At 46.8% G+C, this 18,804-nt stretch overlaps 1 protein-coding gene across 5 annotated transcripts in view; it reads left to right on the forward strand.

The window, feature by feature from the left end:
• Positions 1-18,804, forward strand: part of GSE1 (Gse1 coiled-coil protein) — a 717,997-nt gene that overhangs the window by 664,702 nt on the left and 34,491 nt on the right. For all 5 annotated transcript variants that reach the window (XM_036750482.1, XM_036750483.1, XM_036750485.1 and 2 more), the window contains one exon: positions 15,856-16,055. In XM_036750482.1, coding sequence (XP_036606377.1) covers positions 15,856-16,055 — 200 coding nt within the window. The remainder of the gene's footprint in view (positions 1-15,855; positions 16,056-18,804) is intronic.

The raw sequence follows: 18,804 nt of genomic DNA on the forward strand, positions 1-18,804 counted from the left end.
GGCCGGGTGCGCTGAGATGGATCAGTTCACGTTTCCGCTAGGCTGCAATTTTCCCCTTCCGAGGCCTTACGTTAGGATGGGAATACAGTAGAGTGGGAGCCTCCTGAGAGCTAGGAGGAGGGGAGGAAGAGAGAGGGAGAAGCAGGCAGGCATGGCCCTTGCCTCAAAGGACTGAAAGTTGCCTTCAGATGGGGACCTAGAGGGATGCGGTGATCACTCACATTTCTGGAGCATATCGGCAAAGCCCTTTTCTGCACAATAGCCTGGTGAGGTCAGACTGTGTAAACAGTGTCAACAATTTTACCAAAGAAAAAGGTGAGGCTTTGAGAGCTTGGGGGATTGGCCCTTGGGCATACCAGCTAGTAGTCACCCTCTTGCACTTGATCCTAGTCCAGCCTTGGGGACAATGTCAGGAGATAAGAGGGTTAGGCCAGTGAGGCATTAACATGACGTCTACCTTCCTGCTACCAAAAGCCTGGAGCATGGTGGACACCAATCTCTGCAATCCAATGGGTCAGAAACTTTTCTGCCTCCCTCCCTCTCTCCCTTCCTGCACTTTGCACTGGGAATGGTGTGGCTGGAGTTTGTCATTGTTCAGTCCTTGGGGTTTTCTTGGCAGAGATGCTGGAATGGTTTGCTATTTCCTTCTCCAGCTCATTTTATAGGTGAGGAAACTGAGGCAAACAGGGTTAAGTGACTTGGCCAGGGTCACCCAGCTAGGAAGTGGCAGAGGCCAGATTTGAAATCAGGAAGAGGAGTCTTCCTGGCTCTACACCCAGCACTCTATCCAATGTATCAGCTGGCTGGGATAAGAACCTTAAATTCAGAGAGAAAATAGTAGTAACCCAAAGGCAGTTTAGTTAGCAGGGCCCAAACATCTCTTGCTTGCCACTCTTCCTTGTCCTTATTTCCAAAGGACCTTCGCACATGCCAAATATTTGCATCTTTTGAACAAACCTGAGTAATATATAAAATACTTTTTTGTTCCTAAACTCCTAGGGGGCATCAGAAGACTCTGTATGTGTGAGTTATCTGTATGTATTTTAAAAGATTGCTTCATTAACATTTCCCTGTGACTTTCATTTTTTAAAAATACTGAAAGGTTTTCCATGCCCTCAAAGTTTCCAGAGGTTTTTGTACCTTGAGTGGCCCCAAATGGGTATTAATTGAGGTCAGGGAAGGGTTTGAAATGCATGGTCAGGTTTATGCCAAGTGCTGGCAGGAAGCCAAGCTCAGACAAGGGCCCTCCCTCTCCTGCAGTGGGAAAGGCTGGTGGGGAGCAGGCTGTGAGGCGGGTGTTTGCGGCTAAATTTAGGAGACCAAGGGTCCTGACCTTTCCTTCTTTCCTGACTTCAGTCCACTGTGACCATTCTTTGTGGGCGGCCACTTCCTGTCCCCAGAGCGATAGCCAACTAGAAGTTTTATCTGCTCGAGAAGCCAGGTTATTAAAGGTGCAGAAGAGCCCCGGACCAGGAGGAGGCTGGAGAGCCGAGTTCCGGTCTTTGACAAGCTTGGAACATGGAATGTCTGAAAGGGAGAATGGCCTCTGATCTCTCGAGCTTGGGTACAGTGGAAAGAACCCTTGCTCTTGCTTTTGCTGTGGAGTCAGAGGACCCGAGTTCAGATTCTGCTTTGGACACTACCCACAGCCCTGGGCAAGTCTCTCAGCCTCCCTGGGCTAGCATTTAATGAGAGCTGGCATTTATAGAGTGCTTTGCCTGAGGTTTGCAAATCACTTTACCAAGAGTGTCTTATTTTCTTTTATGCTCTCAACAATCCTGGGGGGGGGGTGCTGTTACGATTCCCATTTTACGGGTTAGGAAAGTGAAGTTGAAGGAAGTGACTTGGCCTAGGGTCTCACAGCTGGCTAGCACGTGATTGTTAGAGTGGATCTGAACTCAGGTCCTCCTGATTTCGGGTTCATCGCTTTATCTTTTGTGCCACCCACGTTTCCTCAAATATAAAAGGAGTGGAATGAACATTTATTAGGAGCCTACTGTGTGCCAGGCACCATGCTAAGGTGTTCTCTCTTACCTTAAATCCTTCCATAACCTTCTGTTTCCTTTGCTTTAAAATGAAGGGATTCTGATAGGGGACCAGAGAGGTCATTGAGGATTTGAAGGGTGGTCATGCTTTTGTCGGGGCCTGTGGCAGGGATGGGCATTTCCCTAGGATCCTGCTTCCACTGGCAAGTGAGAGGAGAGCTTGCCTCAGTTGGTCTTCCCATCGGTTCCCCTGACCTGAACAGACTAGCCAGAGCTTGGGGCAGGGCCAGGGGGCTGGGCTGCATCAGGCCTGGGTGAGAGCCCAAGAAAACACCTTCCTTGGAATCTGTCCCTTTGTCATTTCCTTGAACCTTTCCCCCCATTCCTCCTGTTCTCACTCTCCTCTTCTCCCTCCCTCCCTCCCTCCGGACACTCACAAATCTGTGGGGTTTGCTTTTCGTTTCTGAAACCCATCGCTTTCCTTAGTCTCTCTTATTTCCAACTAGATGGAAGCTATAGGAGGTGGAAAAGACAAGTCCAAGCAAGAGCAGTATTATGGTGAGGTGTTTGTTGGCTGGGATCGCCTCACCTTCAGTTGGGCCCAGGCTTCACCAGAGATTTTTGTGTACACACACACACACACACACACACACACACACACACAGAATTTAGTGTCCTTCCCGCCCCTTGCCCCCCCCCCTTTGGTGTCCTTTTCTGGGGGGGGGGGAGGTCCTTTCTAGAAAACATGCGTTCTCGTGATGTTGTGATGATGGTCTTGTACATCTTGGGGCCAGTCACCAACTGTCTCGGGCTTGGGAAGGAAGGAAGCCTTTATTAAGTGCCAACCACATGCCAGGCATTGGTCTAAGGGCTTCAGAAATATTGTCTCATTTGGTCCTCAAATCAACCCTGGGAGGAAGGAACTATTAAAATCCCCATTTTACAGTAAAAGAAATGGGGCAGGCAGAGGGTAAGTGACTTGCCCTGGGTCACCCAACTAGTACATGTGTGAGGCTGGACTTGAATTCTTTCCTGACTCTATCCGTGGTACCCTAGATTCCTTGTTTGTCAAATGTGGAAGAGGATTAGATTAATTTTCTCTTAAGAGTCCTTCTCATTTTAACATTCTAGGTCTTAAGGTCCTTTTCACCTCCATCATTCCACGAGGCCATGACTTTGCTATTGACCCACTTTGATTAACCAAACCACAATTGACTGTGTATTGGTTTTAGAATCACAGCAGGTTTCCTATACTGTTTTGATCTTGTCACACTCCCCCTGTATCCTATCCTATCCTATCTCTCTCTCTCTCTCTCTCTCTCTCTCTCTCTCTCTCTCTCTCTCCCCCTCCCACCCCTTGTCCCCCTCTCCCCCTCCCTCTATCTCTTACTTTCTCCCTTTCTCTCCCTTCCTCTCCTCTCCTTTCTTCTTTCCTCTCTTTCTTCTTTCTTCTGTCTCCCCTCTCTTCTTTCTTCCCTCTCCTCTCTCTCTTCTTTTTTCTCTTTCCTCTCTCTCTCTTTTCTCTTCCCTCTCCTCTTCTCTCCTTCTCTCCCTTCTCCCCCACATACAGTCTTTTCTGAATCCTTTGTATTTTTCAGGGTACCCTGCTCAAAGTCCTACCTAGGTGCTCCAGAAACCCTTCTTTGCTTTCCCCTCAGCCCCCAGGTGTCTCTGCAGCTGCTCAGACCTTCCCTCCTAGAACTCTGTGTCTGTGTCTGTGTCTCTCTGTATATGTGCCCATTGTCTCCCCATTAGAGCGTAAGTTCTTTGTGGGCAGAGACAGTCTCCTTCTTGCCTTGGATGCCCCATGGCTGGGTACAGTGCCTGGCACATAGTTAGTGTCTGTTGATTGTCGAAGTCACTGACCACCATCCCTTCTTATACTTTCACACCTGCTTGTTCTTCTCCATTCTGCAGACTAAACCCTTGGAGGTCAGTGCCCCCATCTTAGTCTCTGTGCCTCTGATGCCCTGTATGCCCTCCTTCCTTGTAGGAGGCTCCCAGGTCTAGCCAGATGGGCCCAGGAGTGCCACCTCGCCACGTTCTCATTAGCTGATGGGCATCACTGAGTTTCTTAGCTCCTCCCCACTCTTTTCTCTTGCTTCTTTCGGGTCTCAGCTGTTAATTACATTTGTTTGTCTGCCTCCCCCACTAATCTGCTCTCGTGGAGCCCGGCTCAGGAGGTCACACAACAGAGGTGACGTGGTCATCCTCGGTCTCTTGTCATCTCCCATCCAGATTAGTTTCATTGACTAACTCCGTGCTGAATACCACCAGTTAATTATAATGATCACAAACCTTCCTGTTTAAAGCCACACAGTGAGAATTAAGGTTCTGAAGTAAGACTTTAGCTTCATTAATTGCCAGGCTCATTGTGATGGTATTGATTGTTAACGCTATCGGGGTGAGTAATGGTTTCCTAACACAGAGGGGATTAGGCTGCTAATTGCTGTTGGCCTCGCCTTGACAAGATACACTTCAGTGGGTGTCAAATCCCTAGCCTTCGGTTCCTTTGTCAGAAACAGCCTTTTCCTATCTCCCTCTCTCCTCCCCCCCCCCCCCCTTCTGCTCTTATAAATGAAACTAATTCAGAGAGACTCGGGAATAATTAATAAGGCACTGTAACTAATAGCTCTAGCCTCCACCCTGGCTGGGGGAGGGGGAAGGCACCCTCCCTCCCCATGTAGTCTTTCCATTAAGTTCTTCTCAGGCCTGATGGCTCTGGGTTCTTGTCAACAGGGTTTGGGCTCAGTATCTAGGCCTTTGAAGTCGAGTCCACTCTAGTCATTTGAGCATGCTGTCCCAGAAACCCCCATCACTTGACTTGGAAGGGATAGTGTACTTCAGATCAATGGCTTCTGTTTCTTTAGGGCAGTTGCTGTCCTAGGTAGAAGGGCACTCCCCTCTCCCATTTTGTGTAATGGTCAATGTTACTGCCTGGTACTGTCTGTCTGCTCAGGGTAAACATAGGGCCTCGAGCTGGAAAGTGGCCTTAGAAATCATGCAGTCTAACCCTTTGTAGGTTTTGTATTCTTAATTTTTTTTTCAAATAACAAGCAATTTATTTTCTCCCCACCCCCCCACTGAGAAGAAACAAGAAAACCCATCACAGCACATGCATAGTCAAGCAAAACCCCTTTCTACATTTTCCCTGAACAAAAATGTGTCTCATTCTGCACATTTAGTCCATCAGCCCTCTGTTTTACAGACAGGGACACTGAGGCCCCAGACAAGTTAAATGACCTGACCAGAGTCACATTGATAATAAGGAGCAGGGGGAGGCTTTCTGGCTCCAAACCTGGATTTCTTTAAGCCATCTCATGTTGCCAGGCATAGAATCCTAGACTGTCAGAGCAGAAAGGGAGGGACCTTAGACATGAGCTAGTCTCCAACCCCTTCATTTCTCTGTGGAAGAAACTTGGATGGGAAGTGGGGGGGTGGGAGGAGAAAAAGGAGGGAAGGGATTTCCCTGAGATCATAAAGCTCGTTAATGGGACACAGACCTCTGAACTCCTAACATTCTTCAAACTTCACTTCCAGGCCTCAGCTAATTTATTTGGGATTTTGGTGTGGAAAATCCGTACCCATAAGCTTAGCTTTTCCCCTTCTCCCTCAGCAAAACTGCCGAGGCAGCTCAGTATGTGGGAAGTAGCGCTGGCTCCAAAGTCATAAGACTTGGTCACTTGTGTGACCTTGGGCAGCCAACCTTTCTCCTCTAAAAAGAGAGAGTTGAATTTGACCGAATGTGTTCCCTTCCCTCTCTATAGCCAACATCTGACCTTGATTTCGGGTTTGATGGTTGAGGATCTGAGTTCAAATCCCAGTCTGCCACTGACTATGTGACTGTAGACCATAGTGCCCTAGACTTACCTGTTCATCTAGGGCATTGGACAAGACAACCTCCAAGGCCAGCCCCACCCCCCAGCTCCAAGGCAATAGGCCTGTGATAAGATTCTTTCTACCTTTTTCACCTTCCTGGGGCCTCCCATGAGATGTGTTGTCAGGTACCAGGCAGATGTTCCTGTCTGTCCAGTTCATGGCTTGGTATTTGTTGTTGAGAAATCTTTTGGAATTATTTTAAATATTCTAAAAAAGAAAAGGAGCCCCTTTTAAAGGCTAAGAACCAACCCCTCCTTTGTAATAAAAAGATGTATATATGTGTGTGTGTATGTGTATGTTAATATGCTTGAGCATGAGCATACTGTACATGAATGCATGCACTTTATTTTTTTTTAAACATTGGTTTTGCTGAGAGGTGGACCAGACAGTTGGGCTTCGAGCTGGGAAGACTTGGGTTCAGGTGCTGCCACTGACATAACTGAGCACTGTGGCCTTGGAAAAGTCCCCTAACCTCAAACAATCATCTTAAGACTAGATGTTACTGACAGGTCAGTGATTTGTATCAGTGAATGGAGTTTCCACTCTGAAAGTTCCCTAGGAGGACTCCCCAGGCCTCATTGGGTCTGCCCCAAAGAATAAATAGCATATTGAAGTTTAGATAGCATTAGTTTCATTTACCTTCTCCCTCTGCTGCTTTTTTTTTTTTTTTTTTTTTTTTACATTTTTAACATTGGGATCCAGAGCGTAAAACATCTACGTCCCTCCTCCTCAGCTGAAATGGGGATTGGCCAATCTTCTGGGAAGTCACGTAGTTAGTAATTGTGTTTCCTGGGTCTGTTTCACAGATTTGTCAGTGATGTAGCCAGGCTTTTCCACCTTTAACCTCTTCATCCCACTGTGTCCTCAGCTCACAGTAGTGTTACTAAAAACGCCTACCTCTCAATAGTTCTGGGAAATGGGAAGTATCAGTATTGTCCTATTTTTAAAACTGGGGAAAGCAAGGATCAGCATATAGATGAAGGGACTGGCTAACCTAGTGGAGGAGTTCAGCCTGGAACTCCAGTCTTCCTGGGCATGTATTTAACCTCCAGGGCCTCAGCGCTAAGTTCTGCTACACCACTATGACCAGAACTAAGCTTTGGGGTGCAGAGTTCTAGCCTCTGCCCCCAGGCTGGGTCTCTTGAGCCTCATGGCTTTCACCCCAGGACACCTCAGGGCAAAAGCTTTACTCATTTTTCTTAAGAAATGAATCAGTTCTGGGTCATCGTATCCTTGAGCTTGGATAGTGTGACTCATCCCCCCCCCCCATCCCCCTCTACTATTCTTGGCCAGATCCTGGCATCTGGGAGTTTGGAAGCCCCTGAGGGCAGAGAAAGTGTGAATATCCAGACACACATACACACACACACTCTCTCGCACTCAGCCCTAGCCTGAACTGGGAGTAGATTTAAAGGCACTTGAGCATAAATAGCCGTTTTTGTGCCTGAAGCAAGGCAGCTAAACTTCGTCCTTTCCTTAAATCTGATTGGGATTTCTTTCTTAACTCTCTGCTGGGCTGTGTTTTTCCTTTCTCTCTCCCTTACTCCAGAGAACAAGGCCCTGGGAGTCATGGACCGTTCTCTAGAAGGGCCCTCAGAACCTAGAACATAGACTGTCAGTCAATAAATATTTATTTAGTTCCTACCTTGTGCCAGGCACTGTGCTAAGGAGACAAATGCAAATAAGACAGTCCCTCTCCTTAAGGAGATTATATGAGGGAGACATCATGCAAAAGGAAGTTTAAAAAAAGTGGGGTGGGGGTAGCCAGGGAAGGTACCCCACAATGGAGCATGGTGGAGAAGTCAGAAGAGTCAGATTCCTGGGATCAGCACCTTCCTGTGTCATAGGTGTTAGAACACAGAGGATCCTTGATATCCTAAGAGGATTGAGCAGGGTTATCTCAAAAATCCCTTCCTAGCTCTACAATCTGCCCCTCCCATTTTATAGATGAGGATACTGAGGCCCAGAGAAGTAAAGGGACTTTTGTAACATTATTCAGATTGGAAGTTAGGATTCAAACCCAAGATCTCTGATATCTCTACCAGACCACGTCCCTCTCTGCTTTTCAGCCCTATTCAAAATTTACTTTCTTCTGCAAAGCGTGTTCTGATTCTCCCCTTCTAGGAATTCTGTTCACCTTCACAACCTGTGGGCATTTAAGAGGGTAGTTGCAAAAGCCCAGACAAGGCCTTCTCCTCCCCTACCCCCATTTTTATCAGACATTTAAATATTTATTCATTTTTTTACTGCCATAATTTGTTTTTACCTCCCTTTTTACTTCCCATTTTTGTAGCCATTTGAGGTGATAAATGAACTGAGAGGATGAGGTAAGAACAGACCAACAAGTCCAACCTTCATCAGAGCCAGTAGGTTAGAGGGTGGCTTCTGGTTGTGGGCTCTACCCTTTAAAGAAGCACAATGCAAAACCCAGTTAACCTGTAGACCGCCCTTCCCATGCATGGATCAGGGGCTGTTCTCCCCCTCTACTCCCCTCCAAAAAAATCTGAGAAGGCAAGTGTCTACTGTAAGCAACAAAGATGTAAAGAACAGAGGGGAGGGGCTGTGTGAAACCTTGATCCCCTCCCCACTGATACAACTGCTGCTGTTGCCATCGTCAAATTGTCATTGTCATTTTGGCCTTTTCACATTGAGCATTAGGTGTTGACCCCTTCAGTTCGTCTGGTTAATCTGTCCTGGGGAATCATAAAATGTTTAGACAGTTCCTTGGACGGTTTCTGGTGCAGTGTCTCAAAATCCCAGATCGAGGCCCAGAGAAGGGAAATCGGGTTTCCAAGAAGGCCGATCATTATGTGAATGACCAAGCTGAGACTAGAACCTTGAGTTCTGATGCAGAGGAGCTCCAGGTAACCCAAACCAAACATGAAACAGTCTTTGCCCTCAGGCAGGCTTCTGTTCTATGGAGGAGATGTTGTATACAGGCCTTTAGCACTACAAGACACCTTAGAGATGACCTTGGGGGGGGTGGGGAGAACTCATCCATTTTTACAGATAAACTGATGCCCACATTCACCCAGCTAGTAAAATGGCATGTCCTTTCTGCCATTTTGGGACTCTCAGCATCTTCCCCATACGAGTCCTTAGCATGGACATTATTGGTAAAACCCACAACAGATCCCACGAGATAGAAGCCCAAGGTTACCAGGTCCTGCCACTATCTTAGGAGCTCAAGCATTAGAGGCCTGTGGTCTTAGGGGCAGAAGTTGACCAGCCTTTGGGGATTTGCCCAGTAACGGGAGTTCTGTATGTTCTCTATGTTGTCTGTTCTCAGTAGCCTTTTGTTTCTTGCTTTAAGACATTTTGTCCTTATGTGTGTCTTGTCTTTCTCCAATTACATTGTCTTTCCTTACGGTGGAGGTCAGTATGTCCTAATTTTTTCCTCTGTCCCCACGGCACCGTGTGTGGCTTTCTGCACGTGGAAGGGCCTCTGGGTTCAAACTACCTGACAGATCAGTCTCTTTGGCTGACTGTTACTTCCCTGAGGCCCACCCCTGTTTGGTTTTGCATTTAGCTAAGCCATCAGAGGAAATTAACTGTGGATTTAAGGGAGAGTAATGGGTGCTTGGCTGAGACAGTCAACTTTTATTTGGGGGGGGAGAGTAAATTGGCGCCATACAGCCTTCTTACATAATTATTGTGGTTCATGGGCTAAATAGATGAGGTGTGAGGAGCTCAGCCTTGCTGGGGCCTAAGCCTAGGGCCTTTAAACACCAGAATTCCCCCATGGGACTGGGACATGTTGCTTTGGCAGTTGCTCCCACATCCTGTTTCCAGGCCTCAGGGCCTTGGAGGGCAAGATTATTAAGCCAAATTCAAAGAGAATGAGGTGAGACCCCACCTTGTAACACTAGAGAAGTTAGAGGGAGGTGGGGCAGGGATTGCCACATGAATCTTTTGGCTTTCTATTCAATTCGAGTATTTAATTGAGCTCCTTCCACCTTGGGCTCAGAAGATAGAGACAAGAAAATGAAACCTCCCGTGCCCAGAAGGAGCTTATAGTCTATTGAGGGAAGCTGTGTACACAGACATAAATAACACAGAGGAGATACAAAGTAATTCTTTGGAGAGGCTGCTCCAGGAAAGAATTATTAGCAGCTAAGATCATACGATGTTATTGTAGCCAAAAGGGTGGGAGGACATGGAAGCCACAGCATGCAACAGTAGCCACCTTCTCCCCTCTCCCTCACTTAGAGCTACCCCTCTCCTTCACACATGGTTTTCTTCCCTCAAGTTACTCTTGTTAGGCCAGTGACCTGCTTTTGTTTCCTTTCCTTCATAGCCATATTGCTGCTGCCTTTCTCCCTCAAATCTCTTAGACTTAGTCCCTTCCTCCCTTTGAACAAATACATCCAATCAATGCCAAGCAACCATTGGCCATGCCTGACAATAATGTAGCTTTCTTGAAGGAGACAGGGTCCATAGGTCTACTGAAGTCATGCTAGGTCCCAGCTTTGAAGGCTTTCCCTGTTGTTTTCCTTCATGCTAGTGTGGTCATTGCATATATTATTCTCAGGGTTCTGTTTGTTTCATTCTGCATCTGTTCGTAAGATCTTTCCCAAAATTTCTTCCTATTCATCACTTCTTGGTAAATCTTTTCATTTATTTTAAATTTAAATACAAAATGAGAAAAAAAATTGCCATGTACACAGCAGAACATGAGAGTATTCAATATAAATCAATAAATGTCCATTTCAAGGAAACCTATATAATAAATACTACACAACATTTTCAGAGCTGCCCAGCTTTTCTTTGCTTCCTTGTTGGCTTTTTTTTTTTGTTCTCTGCTGTACATTTTTAACTTTTTGTTCCCCTTTCCTTCCCCTCCACCAAAGAAGGCTGCAATTAAGCGTGGGTATGTATACGTAATACACAGATGTCTATAAACATACACACATGTCACAGAGGTCAGACTGTACGATGCTCATTTCCATTTATCTGTTTATCTACATTCGTCATTTCCTGATAACCTAGTGACTCTCCATTACAGTTCCTAGAGCGTAATTTGTTCAGTTTCCCAGTTGACAGGCACCCACTTTCCTTTCTAGTTCTTTGCCCTACAAAAAGGGATGCTGGAAAGTATTTATCGTTGTTCATATTGGCTAGCGTTTATATGGCGCTTTAAGGTTTGTAAAGTGTTTTGCAAGTATTTCTCATTTTGACCTCCCAACAACCTTGGGAGGTAGATGAGATTATTATTCCCATTTTATAGGTGAGGAAAGTGAGGCTGAAGTTAAGTGACTTGCCCAGGGTCACACAACTAGCAAGCATCAGAGGCTAGATTCGAACTCTAATCTTTCTCACTTCAGGTTTGGCATGCTATCTACCGGACCACTTAGCAGCCTCTATGAAAGCACCATAAAGGTAGAGAGTTAGAGCTAAAAGGGCCCTAGGAAGGCATGCTCTACGTACACTGAGGCTGAGGGAAATTAAGTGAGTTGGCCAAGGTCACCCAGCTAGTAAAGATATGAGGCTGGATTTGAATTCACATCTTGACTAGAGGTCCAAAACTATCCACCAGTGCTACTCAGCTGCCTCCCTTTTTATTTATTTATTCATTCATTCATTCACTTACTTGTTTGTTTATTTGTTTGTTTGGGGGGGGAAGGCAGGGCTATTGGGGTTAAGTGACTTGTCCAAGGTCACACAACTAGTAAGTGTGTCACTCAGGTCCTCCTGACTCCAGGGCCGGTGCTCTGCTCACTGCACCACCTAGCTGCCCCGCTGCCTTCCTTTTTAAAAAATAAGTTGTTCCCTCTGTCTTAGACCTTCTCGCCACATGTACCTTGAAGTGGTATTTCTGGTTCAAAGGTTACATGCAATTTAGTGGCTCTGGATAGAATTCCAAATTGTTTTCTAAAACAATCTGACCGATTCACACCTTTACCAAGTATCTTCTGAAGGTTCCTCCAGCATGTAGCATCTTTGCTGATGGGTATGGGGGTAAAACCTCTAAAGTTGTTTTAATTTGCACTTTTCTTCCTAATGAATTGTAGCTTTCTTTCATGTGGTTGTTGGTAAGTTACACGTCCTCTTTTGAAACCTGACTGACCACTCATCTCTTGGGGCATGACATTTGTTATCCCTTCTGTGCTTCACTCATGATTCTTCAACCCCCTTGCCTCAGTTTCCCCATAAAAATCTAGCTCTGTTCACTCCAGGTAGCCTTCCAGTCTGCCTGGCAGAATGATGTCTCTTAGTCTTGGCCTTGGTCCTGAATCCAGTCATTCCTTTCCTGTTGAATCACCATCTCTCCCCAGCTTCCTTCTTCCTGAACCCAGGAATCCTGGAAACAGAGCTTGGTTGGAACCCATCTTGATTAAAATGTTGGCAATAAAGTCACTGTTACTGGAAGTATTGGGGCAGGTGAATGATCCTCTTGACTGGGATGTTGCAGGAGAAATTCCTGCTGAGGTATTCATTGGACTAGGTACCTTCTACATGGCTGGTGGAGGGGTGCCCCTCTTCCAGCTCCAAAATCTTATGATCCTGAGGACTCCCTATGAGAGTGACCTACCTTGAGCAAGGGTTTCCTACTGAAGTATGGGCTGAAGCCTGGAGTTTGAGGGCCTCAAGAAGTCTGAAATTCTGTGACTGTTTCCATTGGAAAGATTCTCCCATAATGCCCTTTACAAGATGATTGTCCATCACTGACTAACTGCTGTACCCATGCTGAATGTTGTCTCTCCTGGATTCTTGGGGGTGGGAGAAGAGAGTGGTGTAAATGTTTAGGCTTTGAATAATTAATTCTTAATATTCCTTTAGCCCCTATCTCAATCGTGAAAGAGGCATTCAACCCCACCAGACACATTTACCTCTAGATTGGAGGCAGCTGCCCAAAACTATCATTCACCTCCCTCCCAAACTTTTATTAAGCACCTCCTGTGTGCAGAACACTTTCTTAGATGCAGGAGTGTTCAGAAAGAGAAAACAGTAATGTGGGCGGGATTTGCAATGGAGGGGGTGCAGCTTTGGAGACTGGATGGTCTTCATCTTTCCAACACTTCCCTGAGGACAAGGGGAAGTGTTCAGTTGGGGGTGGTGCCAGAAGCCACAGATAAAGATGCTGCTTCCACCTCCCAGTGCCTCCCACAAAGGATTTTCCATCACCAGCTTCCTGTGTGACCAAGCTACCTGAGCTAACCAGGGACATAGTGAATAATAAATAAACTGCTAATAGTTTTTGGAGGCTTTGAAACCCTGTAGCTGTAGCAGGCCCCAGTGCCGTGGCCCATGGGCCCTTTAATCTCCAACTCTGTCCCCTTCTCTCCCCTGAATTCTAGCTCAGTATAACCAACTGCCTGCTGCCCTCAAATGCCCCGTCACTTCAAACTCAACAGTATGTAAAATGAAACTCCTCCTCTTCCCTTCTCCCTCCTGACTTCCCAGTCTCTCTTCGGTACCACCGAGTCAACTCAAGTCTCAGAATCTCCACGTTATCTTCAGCTTCTCTCCGTCCCCCTCCCCCAAACAGACACAACTAATCAGTCATCAAGGCTTGTGAGTTCTTTTGAAAACCTGTGGTGTCTTCCCTTTTCTTCACCTGCATGGCTAGAATAAGTTTCCTTTCTTGGCCCCCTACTTGTTCTCAATCCTGCACAAAACAGATCAAAAGGCCATTTTCATCATTTGTCCTTTCTTCCCTGCCTATCTTTGCTCTCCCCATTTTTAGGGCCCTGTTCAACCCTTGCCTTCTCCAATGGAGTCTTACCAAGCCATACTTGTTCACAGTGCTCTCTCAAACAGTGCTTTTGTTTGGTGCCTAGACTAGTACTAGACTTGTACATTGTAGGTAGTCAACTCATTAGCCCAAAGGGTTATGGATTATCTTGACAGTTTCCTATATTGCTTAGCTTTCTGTTTATTTCCCATGGCATCAAGGATCACGTCTTACTCATCTTTGGAGTCCCACAGCACCTAAGACAGCAACATGCAACACGCAGCACAGGAGATCGTTGGCGTAGGCTTGTTTAGATGGAGGAAACCCTGGGATCCATCACTGACTTTTGAGCTGGGTGGGATCTTGGGTCATTTCTTTTACAGAGCCAGGATTCTACTGTGGGTCCTCCTGCTCCAGATACGTCACTGCAGTTTTGCCCCAGCCCTCCCTACCCTGTCACAGGAACTGGCTTCTATAGGAAGCTTGGTATCTCCTGAGCCATTGACCTAATTTTGACTTGTACACTCAACTCTACTTCTCAGTGGGAAAGGGGAACCATAGCCAAAGACTGAGCTCTGCAAACATTCGTTAAAAACCTGCATGTAGACCATTCTGATAGGCATGAGGATTTGGAACTAAAGGAGACCCCTAGCGATCTGGTCTAACTGTATTATTTGATAGGTGAGGAAACTGAGGCTTATTGAGGTGAAGCTCAAAATGTCACCGTCAGAATTAGAACTCATGACCTGTGACTCCAATTCTGGGTAGCTGCAAAGTTTAGGTAAGACAGGTTCACTACCTTCATAGTCTGGTCAGGTGATAAGACTCAGAGATTAATATATTTAAGTGCATTAGAGAGAGGGGCAAAAGCCATGGACATTTGTCAGGTCATTGGGGAAAGGGGAGTAAAGCTTCTTGGAGACCGTTCAACTGGAGATGTGCCAGGGAAACTAGCATATTGATTTGATTTTGTTGCTCTGGCATTCAGTCACGTCCAACTCTTGGTGACCCCATTTGGGGTTTTCTTGGCAGAGACACCATAGTGGGCTGCCATTTCCTTCTCCAGCTCATTATGTAGATGAGGAAACCGAGGCCGACAGGGTTAAGTGACTTGGCCAGGGTCACACAGCTAGGAGGTGTCTGAGGCTAGATTTGAGCTCAGGAAGATGTGTCCTCCTGACTCCAGGCCTGGCGCTCTGCGCACTATGGCGCCACCTAGCTGCCCGTTGATTTGCCTGGCAGAGGCTAAATAAGTGTCTGGGTGCCCCCTTTTCCTCCTTCAGGAGCATGGTGCTTCATAGACTAGATCATTGGAAGGGCACTGACCCAGAATTAGAGATGGAGTCCTAGAAGGGCCTTCAGATCCCATCCTCTTGTTTTACAGGTGAAGAAACTGAGGCCCAGAGCAGTCAGGTGACTTGCCCTATTGAGGACACAGAGTGAGTGGTTAATAGGGCTGGGACTGCAAACCAGATCTGCCTCACTAGTCCAGAGGTCTTCTTACAACGTCTCTGGTTTTTTTCCTTTACTTTGCCGTGAACCACTACAAACAAATGCCTAAATAAACCAGGAGAAGCCCCGAATTCTGCTCTTGTAAAAGGAATAACAGTAACAGTCAGAGTAGCTAGCATGGTATAGAAAGTTTAAAGCTCAAGAACTCTTTACAAATGGTGTTTCATTTGATCTTCCCAACAACCCTGGGAAGCAGGTGCCCTTATTAGCCTCAGTTTACAGATGAGGAAACCGAGGCTGCCAGAGGTGAAATGACCTGCCCTGGGTCATCCGACTAGCAAGAGTCTAAGGCCAGATCGAAACTTCTGACATCCTGAGTCCAGGCCCTGTGCTCCAGCTGCCTGTAGGGAAGTGCCCCACGGGAGCACATATTTAGAGCCAAAAGGCATTTCAGGAACTATGGAGGCAGTCCTCAGAAGAGTTGAAAGGAAGGAGGGGCCATTTCAGGAGGTTAAGCTGAAGAACTTCAGTGCTGGAAGAGGATGATCTACTCCTCCCCTCTCATTTCACAGATAAGGAAAGTGAAGTCACTCGGCCCAGGGTTATGCAGCCAAAGTAGTAGAGCCTGATCTTGGTCCCTGGCTGTCCAGCTTTGGCCCCATACACCTCCCTCTCTCCTACTCATCTCAGGCTGGAAGGACCTCCATCAGAGGCTCTGGAATCTTTAATCAGTCTGGTTGATGAGATGCACTTTAGGCGTGCTGTATATACCCTTCGGGTCTTGACACACCCATCCTAGATTCAGTGCCACCTTTTTGTCCTTTTTTCCCTCCCCCTTGCTTCAGATTCTTTGTTCTCTTACAGGGTCTTCAATAAGCAGTGAATCTTCCCCAGTCTCTTCTCCGGCAACCAACCACAGCTCTCCTGCTAGCACGCCTAAGCGAGTACCCATGGGGCCCATCATTGTTCCTCCAGGGGGCCACAGCGTCCCCAGCACACCGCCAGTGGTCACCATCGCACCAACAAAAACGGTCAATGGTGTCTGGAGAAGTGAGAGCCGACAGGTAAAGTGGATGTGTTCCTAATCTCTTGCTAGGTGCTAGGACTTGGGTGGGGCGTGTATGTGTGTGTGTGTGTGTGTGTGTGTGTGTGTGTGTGTGTGCACGCGCGCTCGCACTCGAGTATGTATGCATGTATGCATTCAGGACTGGGTTTGACAAAGGATTTAAACCACTATCCTGGTTGTACACTAGATACTTGGAAATATGCCTGGATCTAGGATCAGAAACCAGGATACTTGGGAAGATGGCTGCCTACCTTTCCTCCAGGTCAAACCAAATTCATTTTCCACAAAGGGGAAGCTATCCAATGTTTAAAGACCTTCCTAAGAGAAAGAGGAGCTGACAGACTCCTGTAATACTGGTTCCAATTACTGAGATTCACAAAGTGCTTTCTCTCACAACAAACCCATGAGGTAGGGAATGCGAGAAATCATTATTCCCGTTTTACAGATGATAAAAATCGAGGCACACAGACTGACTCCCAGCCTTGCCACAAATTTACTGTGTGACTTTGGGTAAGTCCCTTCCCCACTCTGAGCCTCAGTCTCCCCATTTGTCAAATGAATTAGTTTTGTTGAACTAGAAGGCCTTTAGATTCCCTCTTGGTCTAAAAAGGAACCTCCTGGAGTCACTCATCATGTTCCGGTCCTGTTGGCTCCCAGCTGTGCAAAAAACCCACAAATAAAACCTCCAGGTGTGAGAAACTGAAGAGAGTAGAGACAACAGCAAATTGGGAATTGGCCTGCAAATGACAGCTATGATAAAAGGCCCCGCTGAGGTGTCCTCTCCAACACACCCCATCCAGGGCAAGCTTCATCCAACCATTCCCACAAGCCCTGCTGTTTCTGTGCAGCTGCCTGCCTCTTTGGGTCCCTGCTCCCACCTTCCCGCCCCCCTCAGGCTTCCCCCTGCCAAACATATCCTTCCACCCCTGTGTACACACACGCATGCTGCAGTCTGGAGTGAAGCACTTCCTAATTAAGAACCATTGTTAGCAGCGATTCTCTCCTGGATTTTTATGACTGTTCCCGGAGGGATTACACCACTTGGAAATACTAATTAAACCGCAAAGAAAAATGGGGAGGGGTTTGAGGAGGGAAGAAAATCCGATGCTTCAAGTAATACGCAAAATTCCCACCTAGATCTCTCCAAAGACATCATCTCCCCTGCCCAATTGGGAGCAGTAGCAATGTGGGGACATTGGGCCTGTCCCTGCTTAAAGCATTTGCTGGCTGGGATGGGCTTCATCCCAAATACCTGGTAGTGGTGACTTTTCAATCTCAAGAAAGGGATGCTTTTTGGGAGTGGAATAGGCCCTCCTTGAGTCTGGAGGAAGGCCCAGAAATCCTAAATTCTCCAGCTACCTGGGAGTTACTCATTTGCTTTTTCATTCTGCCTGGGCCCATTACCCCTTTGACCCAGCTCCCAAGGAGCCAATGTTTACCATCTCCTGACCCCCAGCTCCCAAGGAGCCAATGTTTACTATCTCCTGCCCCCCAGCTCCCAAGGAGCCAATATTCTCCATCTCCTGACCCCCAGCTCCCAAGGAGCCAATGTTCACCATCTCCTGAGCCCCAGCTCCCACAGAGCCAATGTTTTGCATCTCCTGACCCCCCCAGCTCCCACAGAGCCAATGTTCACCATCTCCTGACCCCCAGCTCCCAAGGAGCCAATGTTCACCATCTCCTGAGCCCCAGCTCCCACAGAGCCAATGTTTTACACCTCCTGACCCCCCCAGCTCCCACAGAGCCAATGTTCACCATCTCCTGACCCCCAGCTCCCAAGGAGCCAATGTTTCCCATCTCCTGACCCTCAGCTCCCAAGGAGCCAATGTTCACCACGTCATTTTTGTCTTTCACGAATGGCATTTGGAGGCAAACAGTCTTTGAGAAGTCCCAGTGCAGAAATGGAAAGCCTGAGGATGGGGGAATGTGGTGGGAGAGTCCACCTAATTTCAGGAGACTTGGCACCTGCCTGAAGTTTTAAATCTCTTACAGATGCCTCCTTAGTGTCATGTCTGTCCCTTACCTGACATTTTAAAAGGATTGGGGAGGAGGGTCCCCATAGTAGATTCTAGTGCTTTTTAATTGACCGCTGACTTTAACACATATTCTTACTTGGTCCTCACAAAAACCTTATATGGTATGGGTGTTGTTATCCATTGTTTGTTTTTCAGGTAAGAAAAGACCACCAAGCTCAGAGGTTTGAGTGAGGACTGTCTTAGAGAGGATGTAGGGGAAAGGGAAAAGAGTTGAGTTTTAGCTTAACTGGGCAGCTTTGGGCCAAGTCTTTCTCCTCCTAGCCCTCGGTTTCCCATTCTGCAGAGTGGGTTGGTCTAGATTTCCAGAAATCCCTTCTAGTGCTAAACTTGCGATTCTCTATGAGTCACTTTTAGTCACATGACTAGTTATCATTTAGAGCTAGAGCTTGCAAATCCAGACTGCTGTCTGTTCATTAGTTTTGTGATCTTGGGCAAGTCACTTAAACTTGTGTCTGCCTCAGTTTCTTCCACTGTAAAATGAAGATAATGATGATAGCTCTTACCTCCCCTCCACCCCACCCCAGTTGTTATGATGATCAAATGAGATCATAATTGTAAAGCACTTAGCACAGTGCCTGGCAGATAATAAGTACCCTACAAATGTTAGCTTGTTAGCATTATCAAATGAGATATTTGCTCCACAGTGCCTGGCATATAGTAGGTGCTTAATAAATGCCTGTTTCCTTCTTTGCTGCTGGGCCCTGGTGGATG

This window comes from Trichosurus vulpecula, chromosome 3 (assembly GCF_011100635.1).
Source record: "Trichosurus vulpecula isolate mTriVul1 chromosome 3, mTriVul1.pri, whole genome shotgun sequence".
In the NCBI taxonomy this organism is placed as follows: Eukaryota; Metazoa; Chordata; class Mammalia; order Diprotodontia; family Phalangeridae; genus Trichosurus; species Trichosurus vulpecula.